Source organism: Echinops telfairi, unplaced genomic scaffold (genome assembly GCF_000313985.2).
Source record: "Echinops telfairi isolate 266 unplaced genomic scaffold, ASM31398v2 ScPeMD7_3;HRSCAF=10, whole genome shotgun sequence".
Taxonomy (NCBI): Eukaryota; Metazoa; Chordata; class Mammalia; order Afrosoricida; family Tenrecidae; genus Echinops; species Echinops telfairi.
Genome location: NW_022103899.1, coordinates 21,743,117 through 21,756,790, shown reverse-complemented (window position 1 = coordinate 21,756,790; position 13,674 = coordinate 21,743,117). Strand labels below are relative to the sequence as shown.

The 13,674-nt window shown below is 42.5% G+C and overlaps 2 protein-coding genes across 4 annotated transcripts in view; both read left to right on the top strand.

The window, feature by feature from the left end:
• HECW2 (HECT, C2 and WW domain containing E3 ubiquitin protein ligase 2) overlaps positions 1-13,674 on the top strand; it is a 457,170-nt gene that overhangs the window by 372,280 nt on the left and 71,216 nt on the right. For all 3 annotated transcript variants that reach the window (XM_045294741.1, XM_004701507.3, XM_045294743.1), the window contains one exon: positions 1,325-1,421. In XM_045294741.1, coding sequence (XP_045150676.1) covers positions 1,325-1,421 — 97 coding nt within the window. The remainder of the gene's footprint in view (positions 1-1,324; positions 1,422-13,674) is intronic.
• On the top strand, positions 11,099-11,797 carry LOC101653954 (cofilin-1-like). The gene has a single exon (XM_045294747.1). It carries the CDS (start codon positions 11,175-11,177, stop codon positions 11,613-11,615), a length of 441 nt encoding a protein of 146 aa, XP_045150682.1. The 5' UTR covers positions 11,099-11,174; the 3' UTR covers positions 11,616-11,797.

The window sequence follows — 13,674 nt, the reverse complement described above, 5'->3', positions numbered from 1 at the left end:
TTGAAACCACCAGCCGTTCCTCAGGAGAAAGACCAGTCAAGATTTACGGTCTCAGAAACCCCCACGGGCAGTTCTGCGCTGCTCTGTAGGCTCACTATGAGTCGGAATCCGCTCAATAGCCCTGAGTGCTGACGGTTTATGATTGATGAATAATGCCATCAAAAATGAATCACCTTAAGGGAGAAAATTTGTTTTCTTGGCAAAAGATGTGTTAGTAAGACCGTAACAAATTTTAATCACCTGGTTTAACATTTTAAGAGACACTAGCCATTATTGACTAGAACATAAATTTTTTTAGACATAAATTGTGCATAGTTGGTGATACAGATTATAATCGATGGCAGCTATTGGTCTAATCGGTTTGGTGAAGAACTCTGCATAGCTTGTGTTTGTTATTGTGGCCAGGTGACATGGGGTCTGCTCTCAGACTCACAGCAGCCCTGGCCCAACAACAGTCACTGTTGCCCAGTTCCCACCATCTACATAGTCATGCTAGACTTGAGCTCATTGCTACAGCCACTGCATCACACTAGCTCGTGGAAAGTCTGCCTCTTTATTACTAACGCTGTGCTTTACAAAGCATGATGTCCTTCAGGAGCTGGCCCTCCTGATAATATGAATGGCTTCCACATAGAATTTGAAATGGGTTATCCTCTATTTTGGCGATAGTAGTTGATGGCAATTATTGCATTTGGTGACTCTGGCTTTATTACTTTACCTCTCTGGCTGACTGACATTTGGTCAAAAGATAATTTCCCATTTTTGGTAATTGCTTGTGAAGTTAATTTTTGATAAGCAGTTGCTGACCATGATCAATATTGAGAATCTTGTTGGTGCTTTCATATTGCAATTAATAATATATTTGGCTCATCGAGTCTAGACAAAATACTTATGTAAGAGACATGTAGCAGATCTAAGTTTTAAAAAAAATCACATAACTAACTAGACACATTGAAATTTAACGATTGATATGCAGAAGAAGCCCGGGCAGTATAGTTGCTTACACATTGAGGTGTTAACCACAGGTCTGCAGTTCAAACCCACCAGCTGCTCCTCAGGAGAAAGATGAGGCTACCTGCTCCCATCAGTGTTGCAGCCCGGGAATCCAGAGGAACAAATCTACTATATTTGATTCGGGTCACTACAAGCCTGCATCAACGTGATGGTTGTGGGTATAGTGGGTTTAAACTGTGTCTCGGAGTACAAGACATGTTAACCAGGAAAATGGTATTTGTTACATATAACAAATATAGTCCTGTACATAATACTAATAATGGATTTTTTTAATTTTCTAAATATATTATTCTCTGGTTGACATTTTCAGCTTACAATGACAAGATTGTTGCATTTCTACGTCAACCCAATATCTTTGAAATTCTACAGGAGCGTCAACCTGATCTTACCAGGAACCACTCACTCAGGTAACCCTCATATTGGTATTTAGTTCAAGTTGCATTCGCCCAAACATTAAATCTTCAGTAACACTGCTAATCGTCTTGGAAACTCATCCTTTCTCTCTGGGATTACATATGAAAGCATCTTGTGCATAAATGTCTTATGTCATCCACACCAGATCATCTTAGTCCTGGCTTCTCTTTATTAAGTGTGAGAGTTAAATAAGATCAGCTATGCATCCAAACTATACAACCTCCTTCCAAAGAGAATTACGAAGAAGAAACAGAAGTTTACAGCCAAGAATGTGTCCCAGCAGTGCAGATTCTGATGAAAGGGGTAAGACACTAAGCTTTGTGAGGGTAGCTTAAAGAAATGAAAATAACATTGAGTTTAGTGAGTTGGAATTTCTAAAATCCTAGACTTGATGCTGACTTTTTTTCCATAATAAAGACCTCATGGAACCCAAGGAGGGAATGTGACCCTCTTCACAGTCTGGCATTGCCTCGAGTGAACCTTCTCTTCTAAACAGTTTCCAATGTGTCCTGCTTTGAACCCAGTTTGACTTAACCAACTACATGCTGTTCCTCTTTGGCAAACTTTTCCAAATCTGGCAAGAGAAATCTTCTTTAAAACCCGGAGGCAGACTCCTCTTCCTTGATTGATGCCTTTCAACAGCATCAGTTTCTTTCTCTCTCGTGATCTAGGACAATAGTTCTCAGTCCCCATGTGCTGGTCATCAGCAGTGATGGAAAATTTGAAGATGCCCCTGGAAAACATACATAGTCCATTCGGTCCCCTTTGCTACCAAGCATATGTTTGTCCCAGGGTGCCGTTCTGGTCCACAGCAGTGATGTCAAACACGGATCCGCTCTGCTGCATTAAGGGAGGTTTTATCGGCGTTGCCAAGGAGATTAATAAAATCTCCAGGTCTGGCCTCTCTGCTCTCTTCAATCTCTGGACTTGCACCCACATCATGTGGAATAAGTATGGTTATTCAAAAATGCCAACAAGGGCATCCTTTAACTCTGTGAACAGGTCTGCTCGGTCCCATGGGGCCACTGTGGGTAGGGGACTGACGTGACAGCCCCCAAGAACAGCAGCTAAGGCTAAAGCTGTACAGAATGTTCAAGAGTGTCACAGGTGCTGCAAGTATTACTCAAACCAAGTCCCAGCTCCGCCAGCTTCCCACCTACCACCATCTCAGCGCGGTCTCCAACACAGGCATGCTGCGGTCATTTTAACCTGGGGCGTCCACTCAGAAACCCACAGTCCCCCAAAGAACCTCAAGTCCGAAGTTAATAAAGCTACGTAAAAGAGGGGCTGGGGAAAAAAGAAAAGGGAAAAAAAGCTACAGAAAAGAGGAGTCTCAGAGACCCTGGGCCGCCGAGTAAAATGAAGACACACAAAGCTCTCCTGTTTTGCTAAATCACAAAATAAGGAGAATTCCATGTTCTCCTTCTTCTGCCAATTCCACTCCCAATACAACCAAACCAAAAGACAGAAAAGAAAATTAACTGACCAGTGATTCAGTTCTGACTCAGAGCAACCCTATCGGGCAGAGTAGGATTGCATCTTTGAATTTTTGAGGCTGTAAATCTTTACTGGAATTCAAGTCAATGTTTGTTCTTCTACACACACACACACACACACACACACACACACACACACAACCAAAAAACCAAACAGAACAAAGGGAAGACAATTTTTCTACTTCTTGTCTGCACTCTGTTGTAACTTAAACCAGTGAGCCTGTCTTCAAGTCTCCACCATCAGAGGTAAGAGCAGAGCATATGCAAGATCATTCGTCAGTGTCTTCACAGAACCTTTATAGACCCTAACAGGGGAGAAAGTTACAGACCACCATCGGGGTCTTGTCATTTGTTTCCCTTCCCTTCCCTTCTCTCTCTCATCGGTCAAGTCTCTGGTTTAAATATTGGTGAAGATGGTACTTTTTAGTGAAGCCCATGGTCCCTGGTTAAGCACAATCTCCCTTATAACATGGCTGTCTCATGGTGATCTTTAGCTAATCAATGATTTTATAGGCTTTGAAATGTATTTCTGTCTACTTATACCTTAACAGTTGACAGAATTTGGCCGCAGAAAGCGTAGGCGGCAACGACAACTAAGGGAAGCAGGAACTTAAATCAGTGAGATAATGCTGTTCCTTTTACCCAGAATGTATGTCACAGAGCGCTCTTTCTCCAGTCTTGGGTAGTTATGCATTTTGCTTACCATAACAACGTGAAAGGGAAGTTCATAATTCTAAGAGAACATTCTGTTTCACAGAGTTAAAAACTGCATTGTCAGGAGCATTCCCACAAGCTCAGAGATGGGGAATCAGCTGGGGTTCTTTAATCTCAGGTTTCAGTGGGTTTTTTTATAGCAAATTTATTTATGCATAGAACAGAGCCACTGAGTAATTTGTATATCAGAGGTGATCGTGGACTTTCTCTTGCTCTCTGGAGTAAGGGTTCTCAATACCAGTGTACTTCCTACACATTCTGCTTTACCCATGGCTCAGCTACTGAGGAGAAATACCCCTTCTTGTTTTGTCTCGGATATAATGATGAAGTAAGTGGTAGCCCTTGGAAGATTCGAGTAGGTTAAATCTTTGCTTTGTATGTTGCTTGTGATTCTTCCTTAACCCACATTGGGATCTCTACTTGAGTCTGTCTCTTCCTGTAGAATGCACGCGATGTGCCATGCCGTGGGTATGGCTTTACTTCCGCTCACTCCGTGTGCCCACAAACTCTTTCTTTTGTTGTTGCTGTTGTTTAATCTCTGAGGCAACCCATTTCCTCAGTGGGGAGAATCAGTATCTGAGTCAGTACACCCTCCGTCAAAGCAGTGACAGCCTCATTTGCATCGCAGTGCCCTCCTTCTGCTTCTTGCCGAAATACAGCCCTCAGACGAAGGCACGAAGCGAGACCGCTGTGGCACTGAAATGACAGATAAACCGAATGCCCCGTGTTTCATCCAGGCAAAGGCAAATACATTGATCACATGCAACCGTTCACGAATACTTTATTAGTGAGAGTAAAGCATACAAATGCAACAGGATTTTTAGTATCGGTTTTATACAGCACTGTATTTTTTAAAAAGATCGAAGAAAAACTAAGAGACATTTGTGTGATTAAGTCCAACCAGTAAATCTCTTCCCTCACCTAACCTAGCTCTCCCTGGTATCCCAAACCAAACCCCAAACCCACTGCTTATCAAATCAATTCCAATGTTAGGGACCTTGTAGGACAGAACAGAATTACCCCTTTGGGTTTCTGAGTCTGTGGATCTCTAAGGTAGCAGAAAGCCTGCTCTTTCTCCTGCAGAGCTAGTGGTGGATTTGAACTGCTGACCTGACAGTTATCAGCCCCCAGACCTCCTCGTGCCAGTGATCCTTACTTAGGACATCCTACTCTTTCCACCCTGAGTGATCCCCATACAAATTTCCTCCCCATGTAGATAGGATCTGGGCAAATCAAGCCATTCTAAGTTTCATAGGATCAGTAAATCAGTAACTTGGAAATAAACTCTAAGTCACAAAGGCAGATCTGTGTCTCAGGATTCACCAGAACAGAAGTACATGCAGACTCTGGCCTTTTATGTTATTTCATTAATTCTTCATATTGTCCTATTCAAAGAGCCCAGGGCTTTGTTATTGTTTAATATTACTCTTATATTTTGATATTTTAAAAGTAATACTTGCTTACTGTGCAGTGATCAAACAATATAGAAGCTTATGAAGTGGAAAGTTAAAGTTTCCAAATGCTGACCTTCATAAAACAAATCTCACTGTCTAAAATTGATAACTCACCTGTTTTTTATTCAGCATGCTAGCCAGGCTGGAAACATTATCAGTCCACATCTAAGTGACTTGGTCAGAATTACAAAGCATTTACCTCTGCTTGTGCCTTTTCCTGTTCAGGCTTGCCTGGCTCTCCCCTCTGCCTCTCCTATGTTGTTTACTGCATATTCAGTAAGCTCCTCACACGGCTGGAGCCAAAATGTCAAACTTAGGTTTTTTATTGTGCCAAACTTAAATAACAGATACTCTGGTCCAGGATAATTGTTTTCCTATAAACCGTTTATATAGCTGTAATTATTCAATTCCTTAAGCCAGCTGATTAAAATGGCTATTGCCACCACCTAATAAGGGCCACCTAATCAGGGTCAACACACTAGCAGTGAGGTTTTTGAAAGCTAGAGCATAGATCTTACGCATTTGGGTTTGGAGTCAGGCAGAGCGAGGTGTGAATTCTGACCCTGCAGTTTACTCTCCAGGTGACTTTGAGGGAGACACTTAACCTCTCCAAGTCATGATTCTCACCTCTAGATAGTAGGGAGAGGAATTTTTAACTGGAAGCCTCCTTTTTATGAGTAAACAAATGTGTGCTTAAAGTCTTTGGCACCGTTCTGGCTTGGTAACCATGTTTTGTTGTTAGCTGCCTTCAGGTTGACCCCTGACAGAGTGACCCCATGGCACAATGGGGCGCAACACTGCTGCCTATGCCCACCCCCACCCCCGTGATCCACTAAAAACCAGAACATTGTGATCTACAGGGATTTCACTGGCTGATTTCAGAAGTAAATCACTAAGTCTTTCTGACCAGATCATCTTTGTCTGGAACCTGCTCTAAATGTGTCTATCACAAGTGGTAGCTGGGCATGAGCAACATTGGCCAGGAATCGAGCCTGGCTCTCCTGCAAGGAAAGCAAGAATTCTACCACAGAGCATGGTCACCAGACAGTAATTCAAATGAATTTATTAGTGGTCTGACCTTCACTTCTCTGTTATATCACAAGCATGCAGTCTGAAGTAATTTACCCCTAGGGCCCTCAAGAAGAAATTCCATAGCCAAAATTAGATGGGCCCTTTTTGTGTGTGTCATCCTATGTAGGTGTTTTTTCTTACTGATGTAGTTTCCTGATTTAACTGTGAGAGAGTCTTTAACTTTTTAAGATGTTCATCCACTGAGTATGTCTCTAAGACATTTTACTTTCTTGCTAACAAATGCTTCGGCCAGTACATTCACACTGTTTCCCACATGAGGAACACTCATGTTTTAGTCAGTATCTGCTATGTTCTGCTGCATTGACTAAGAGAGTAAAATGTCCTTCATCAGGCTTGGGCTGATCAAGGATCGAAGCAAATGATCAGTACTGGATCTGGCCTCGCTGCCTGCTCTAAATATAAAAGAACGAGATAGTCTTTTTTTTTTTCATTGTAGAGCACAATGAATTTTCATTTATGACAGTACACATGCTTCGAATGAAACCTGCTTTCTAAAATCTCTTTAGACAAATTTCTAAGTCATTAAAAAATTGGAATCATTTCAAATAAAGTCAACGAAATAAACATTCCTTCTGTATTAATAATGCATTTTTTCTTTTTATCTCTACCAATGGATTTAACTAGTAGTGGAAATTGGTTTTAGAAAAAGTTATATGGTATCACCATTGCTAAAACTAACCTCAATTTATTTTATGCACACTCCTTCATGCAACTAGACCTGTTATATAACCTGCGTTACTCAGCCCCGTTTCTTGAAGGATTTCAGGAAAAAACACCCTGGAGACGCTATGCCTGACTTTTATATTTAACAATAGACATGGCATAAGAAGCCCTGATAGTGCAGTAGTTACATCCTTGGCTGCCAGCAGGGAGATTGGCATTTTGAACCCACCAACCAGCCACCCCACCAGAGAAAAATGTGGCAGTCTGCTTCCGTGACCATGACCGTGTTGGAAACCCTGTGAAACACTGTCCTGTCGGGTACCTATGGATCAGAACCAACTTGACAATAATGATGTTTGTTTGTTTGCTTGGACACTGAAAATATTTCCACATATCTTACATTTGGCTACTATATTTATTGTTATATATTTATATTCCAAATAGAGTGTTTGCTATATGAAGTTTGGGTCTATATCTTATTCACATTTTAAATTCCCATAGGCCTTCCCATCTTAAATTGTAAAGAGTGGGTATTGGATAAATATTTGTAAAACCAGTCACTTAATAGACAATATATTTTGGAAGTAATGTTAACACTTGAAACTATTTATCCAAGCTGACATTTCCAATACACAGAAGGACATATGTAATACAGCAATTTCTATAGCTTTGAACATTTCAATGGGTCATTTTGTTTGTAAATGGTTTTGGATGTAATTCAAATATTCAGTTCTTCCTACTCCATAATTATGTTTTACTCCTATTCAGTCTTTTCATTTCTTATAATAAAATTTATTTTAATAACATTTGTTTTCTTTACGTGGGAAATAAAAATTACCTGTCTAGGTTTTCCCTAAGTATTTTGTATTTGTTTATTTTTTTATCTTGTAAACTTTTTTATCTTCTAAACTATAGCTACCAAATAGAGAAAGCTACTAGGTTTTGTAGTACTAGTTTTTGGAAGTTGCTTGTTTTGGGGTTTTTTGACATTTTGTATCGCATATTGGAAAATATTCGTTATCTTTACTTATCCCTTTATGCACTATTAACTAGCTTGTTTATTCTAATTGCTTTACAGTAACTAATCTCTTTTTTGGTATATATATTTAAAAATAAGACTTCAGGAAGATATCACATGGTTTCAGTTCCTGGATGTATTTTCAGTTAAACCTCCTGGTAACAAATGCATAATTAAGTATTCTAACTGATAACAAAATGCAAACATTTAAAACTACTCATAAACCAAATGCTAGTTATATATTTCAGTCTGTCCTAGATATCATTTCTTCAGCATAATGATGGGCTTTGGGTGAAGCTCTAAAATGCCTTAAGTAAGGTGTCTTAAAACAAGATATTTTTGTGTGTAAAACCTAAATTCTTTCTTTAAAGTCCAAAATGGATGTACTTTATAGAGAAATTTTCTTTATTGAGATTCATGTTTCTCTTTATTAATTCATAGGCAAATAAAACTCTATACATGAATTATCTCTTGGGTACTCAAAGCACTATTCAGCTTTATGCTGTTTTATCTAGTGTATATCACAGGATAGCTATAAATACTTGTACAGCAAAACAAGTTATACATTATTAAATAACAACATATCTGCAACCAATACAAAAACAGAAAGTAGAATCTGCCACGAGACACCTCATTTGACTCTATTATCAGTGGCTCACACTGTTTATTGAAAAGGGGAATACATATCTTTAAGGCTTTAGGGGCATAAGAGTTAAATGCTTGGCAGCTCCCTGAAAGACGGCCAGGGCAGACCTGCTCGGTGGCACCATGTAGGAAAGGCCTGGCTCTCTTCTTCTGTAAAGACTCTTACAGTTAGGTGTCCTGGAGCCACTTGTAACCCACAGCAACGCCCTGTAGAACAGAATGTAAGTAACAATGCCCAGGCCTGTGCCGTCATCAGAATCATTGTGATGTTCGATCCCATTGTTGCAGTCATTGTGTCCGGTCATCTCGCTTGAGGGTCTTCCTTAATCCCTCTGACCTTCTGCTTTGGAATTCCCTCCCCCTCTGTTTTACTGAGCAGGATGCCCTTCTCCAAGGAGGAGCCCTTCTCCAAGGAGGAGCCCTTCTCCAAGGAGGAGCCCTTGATGACACCTCACACCACATGCAGTGTAATCTCACCACCCTCACTTCTAGCAAGCATCCTGCCTCTGCTGTCCACGGTACAGTCACTGTTCTTTACCAGCACCATCTTTCAAAGGCATCATCTCTTCTTGAGACTTCCTTATTCATTGTTCAGCCTTCACGGCCCTTCGGAGGGGATCAGTGTTGCCAGGGCGTGGCCGAAGAAACCCTCGAACTCCAGAGCTTCTGCTCTGTCACACGAGATTGCTCAGTGGGAATCAGTGACCACAGCATGGAATAATATGCTCCCTAGCTAAGATTAGGGAGTACTTCCTACATAATAATCTCCATGCTAAGTTTTTATTTGAATTCTTTCATTTAATCCTTCCCACAGCTCTGGAGGTAGAACTGTGCTTACTTCCAAGCTGAGAAAATAGACAAGGAGAGTTACGTCACTCTCTCAGTTCCTCTGCCATCTTCTCCATGTTCTCCCATGCGAGGAGACGAGTCTTTCTCTGTGGGCACGGAAATGTGGTGTGGTCTTTAGTCAGCCTGGCTGAGATACGCCTCATTCAAGGCACTTCTGCATTTCAGAAAAATCACCTGACCTGAAGTGACCTACACTTCCAACTCTGAACTACAAAGAGAGAAAGGTCAGCTTTTCCCTGTTCAGCTCTATTTGAAGTCAGACCATGGCTCCTGACTGCAATGATGGCGAATGATCACTGCCAATTGTGCTTTCTTGACATGTTGCCAATAGAGAAGGCTATTTCAAGTCTATTTCTCTACAACTGTCCTAAAGCTGTTCTTTGAGGGGAAAAATCAAACTGAAAAGCCTTGAAGCATGTGTGAAGGTGCTACTGAACGGTGGAGGCAGCGCTGTGTGTATGTCAGTCTGCCATCCAGCGAGTCTTGTGGTTTCGAGGCTGCTGCTTCTCCTTTGTTTCTTTAACTTCAACACAATCTCCGTTGGTCTCGGCGAGAGTGTTTTTCCGTGGGAATTCTGGTCTGAGACTTTGTGCATTGTCCTCAAATGATCTTCTGCTGGAGCTGATCTTGGGGGATTCTCCATGCTGGAGGAAGTGGTAGCAACTTTTCCCTACAGTTATTGCTGTACTATTTAGCATTTTGTTGCAAAAGCTTGGGTGGTGTAATGGTTACAAGTTGGGATACAATCTGCATGGTCAGCAGTCCGAGACCATCAGCAGCTCTGCGGAAAAAAGACTGGGCTTTCCGCTCTGGTACAGTCACGGTTTTGGAAACCCACAGGGGGTCACTAGGAGACAGCATTGACCTGAAGGCCGGGAGTTGTGTTTTTACTTTGTTGGGGTTTTTTGCAGTCGTGTTGAGTTTACTTATTAAGAGATTGCCTCTCCGCCTGTCTGCACTTTCCTCAGTAGATACCTGTTGTAGCAAACAAGCCGATTTCACATTTCAGCTTCTCTTTTTATTTCTGGGCCACAAAAAGAAGCGATGGCAAGATTGTTTATTCCACGCACTACTGAACGGACTCCTGTGAAGATTGGTTAGCTGTCAAATTTGTTCGTTTGGCCTTACCTGGTCATGCACCTGGTGTATATTTTATGAAATGTGCGTTGTACACACAGCACAACCTACATACTTGGGAACAAAAAGGGAAAGGTAAATTCATATTTCAGAAGGGATTGCATTCCCAAGTGACTTTGTTGGAAGGTGCAAATGTAGGCATTTTAGACCTACTCTATGGGCGAGAACCCATGCACATATAAGAAATGCGATTTGAACATAGCCATCTCCATTGTCCTCATTGCTCTCGGATTGATTCATGGTGACCGTATAAGACAGGGTGCAGCTGTCTCCTGGGGGCTCCAAGGCTGGCATCCTGATGGAAGTGGCCTGCCACATCTTTTTTTGTGGCCCGGCTGGTGGTTTGGGGCGATGGACCTGTTTGCGAGCAGTTACTGCTTTAACTGCCACACGCAGTGCTCCTAATCTTCACGGTAAGAAGCTGAAATGGCGTGAAATTTCTTCACTCAGGAGAAGGAAATAGGGAAGGGATTTAAGGGTCTGCTGCAGAGTTTTGTCTTCCTTGATTTGACTCGACTCATTTGATTTGCATCGAGTAGCCCTTCCCGTACGTTTTTGGCATTATTATTTTTATTTTTAAAAAATACTAGATTTTGGTTCAGTCGGGTCCCGGCAGCAGCTGCAGCGGCTCCAATCTTCTCAGCCTCTCTTTGCCATACTCTTCTCTCTTCCGGAAACATGGCCTCTGGTGTGGCTGTCTCCGATGGTGTCATCAAGATGTTCAATGACATGAAGGTGCGCAAATCCTCGACACCGGAGGAGGTCAAGAAGCGCAAGAAGGCTGTGCTTTTCTGCCTGAGCGAGGACAAGAAGAACATCATCCTCGAGGAGGGCAAGGCGATCCTGGTTGGGGATGTGGGCCAGACTGTGGACAACCCCTACGCCACCTTTGTCAAGATGCTGCCTGACAAGGACTGCCGCTATGCTCTGTATGATGCCACCTACGAGACCAAGGAGAGCAAGGAGGAGGACCTGGCGTTCATCTTCTGGGCCCCCGAGTGTGCACCCCTTAAGAGCAAAATGATCTACGCCAGCTCCAGGGATGCCATCAAGAAGAAGCTGACGGGAATCAAACACGAATTACAAGCAAACTGCTACAAGGAGGTTAAGGACCACTGAACCCTGGCCGAGAAGCTGGGGGGCAGCGCCGTCATCTCCCTGGAGGGCAAGCCCTTGTGAGCCCCCTCCACCCCTGCCAGGAGCATTCGGCAGCCCCAGACCTGCCCGCGGGGGCTGCAGGCTGCCCCATTCCTGCCAGACCGGAGAGACTGGGGGGACCCCAGCAGGGGGAGGGCAATCCCTTCACCCCCAGTTGCCAAACAGACCCCCACCCCACCCCCTGGACCAACCCACCTCCCTTCTGACGGCTTTGGCCTTCCCAAATGGCTTCTGATCTTTGATTCCTCTGTTGAAACAGACCAAGTCCCCACCCCCCCCCCCAAGAACCATAGTTGGGGAAGGGGGCTGTATTTTTTTAAACGACCACTCCCCACCCCCCTTTTTTCCAGGCTGCCAACTTCTAACTGCAGTAGTGAGTCTGTGCTTGTTTATTTAGTACTGTGTGTTAAGGGGAAAATTAAGACGACCCTCCCTGTTCCAGGCCCCCCCCCCCACACAGACAGCCACTTGTTTGGGCCTACAAGGAACCTTCAATTAAAAAAAAAAAGAAGAAAATTTTAAAAATACTAGATTTTTACCTATGGCTTTATTGTTTTTGATGAGACAATTTGTTTAATAAAAACCAAATCAATTCTGACTCAGAGTGACCTATAAGACATATAAGCCATAGGGTTTCCAAGACTATAGATCTTTACTGAAGCACGCTAACACGCCTTTCTGTAGAAGCAGTCGGTGAGTTCAAACCACCCGCCTTTTGATGATCAGTCAAGCGATTTTACCACTGCACCAAGTCTTCTTAATTATTTAATAATGCACCCCTAAATAGAATAATGAGGAAAATAAATACCATTGAATGCATCCTGTAATAGTGAATTTTATCACATTTTCTCTCTTCAAGCTATTCTAAAACCTTTGTTCCTAGAATAAGCCATGATATTATTTACCCTTTGCCTATTTTTTCTCTCTTTTGCTGATGGCAGCTTACATGATGCATTGCCCACCCACCCCCATCCTCATTTTTGTGATGTGAACCAAGACTGTAAACAGGTTTTATCTTCGTAGTTGGTAAGAGAGTCATGCATTAGTGGCAGACGGGCTGTGTTCAGATATTTAACATCAGGGCGCTGCTCCTAACTTACTTCCCCGCACTTTCAAAGGTCCTCTCTGGCCACTTTGGCGCCACTGGCCGTTGAAATGTAATCATGGAGTGAAGTCACAAGGCAGTAAGCCATCATCTTTGTTAATCCAGATTGTCCAAAATGTGCTTATATCATGTATGAGTATTCCTATCCCCCAAATGAAAATGTGAAATGTAAAACTTCTCTCAGCATGGGAGATTATGTCTGCTGGCTCCTAAGAGAAACGACCACCAGTTTGAGAAACGCCAACCTTTAAAATATTGGACAAACACTTGGTAACCAAGAAGCACTTTCTGTTGTATGGTTTTCTTAGAAAAGATGGGTGACACTTCTAGAGATGCCTGTTCACCTAAACCTGGATCTGCTCTCTTGGCAGTCAATAAACCAATGGCCTAAACATAATCCAGTTAAATGAACAAATCAATTGAAATCATTTCATGTATTTCTAACAGTTTGTGTTGTCTTCCTTTGTTTCCACCATACCCTGAGCTCCTGGATTGAGGGGCTGTGCCTTGTTCCCCGTGTGTGTGGCATTCTGCCTGGCACACTGTAGGTGCTTAGGAAATGTTGGCTGTGAGAATGAATGGATATCAGTATAAGAAAGTACTTTATGATGTTTGATGGATGCTGGATGACCTGCTCCAGTGTCTGACTCCTAGAAACACATGCCTTGTCACCTGACACTGTGCTAATGAATAGGCTGGCCTGGTAGAGAAGTGGGTCTAGCCTGACTCCAGTGCATTGTTACCTGCGGAACCAAACCAGTTGTGTTATTCTGGGAAGTTTAGAGAAACAAATCCACAGAAACTCATGTATAAGAGAGAGTTTCATATAAAGGTTAAGTGCACATCAGGAAAACATCCCAACCCAGTGCTGCCCAAGCCCACAAGTCCAACATTAACCCATATGTCTGACACTGT

Excerpts from the sequence above, each read along its gene's own strand:
- LOC101653954 (XM_045294747.1), top strand. The coding sequence starts at position 11,175 with ATGGCCTCTGGTGTGGCTGTCTCCGATGGTGTCATCAAGATGTTCAAT.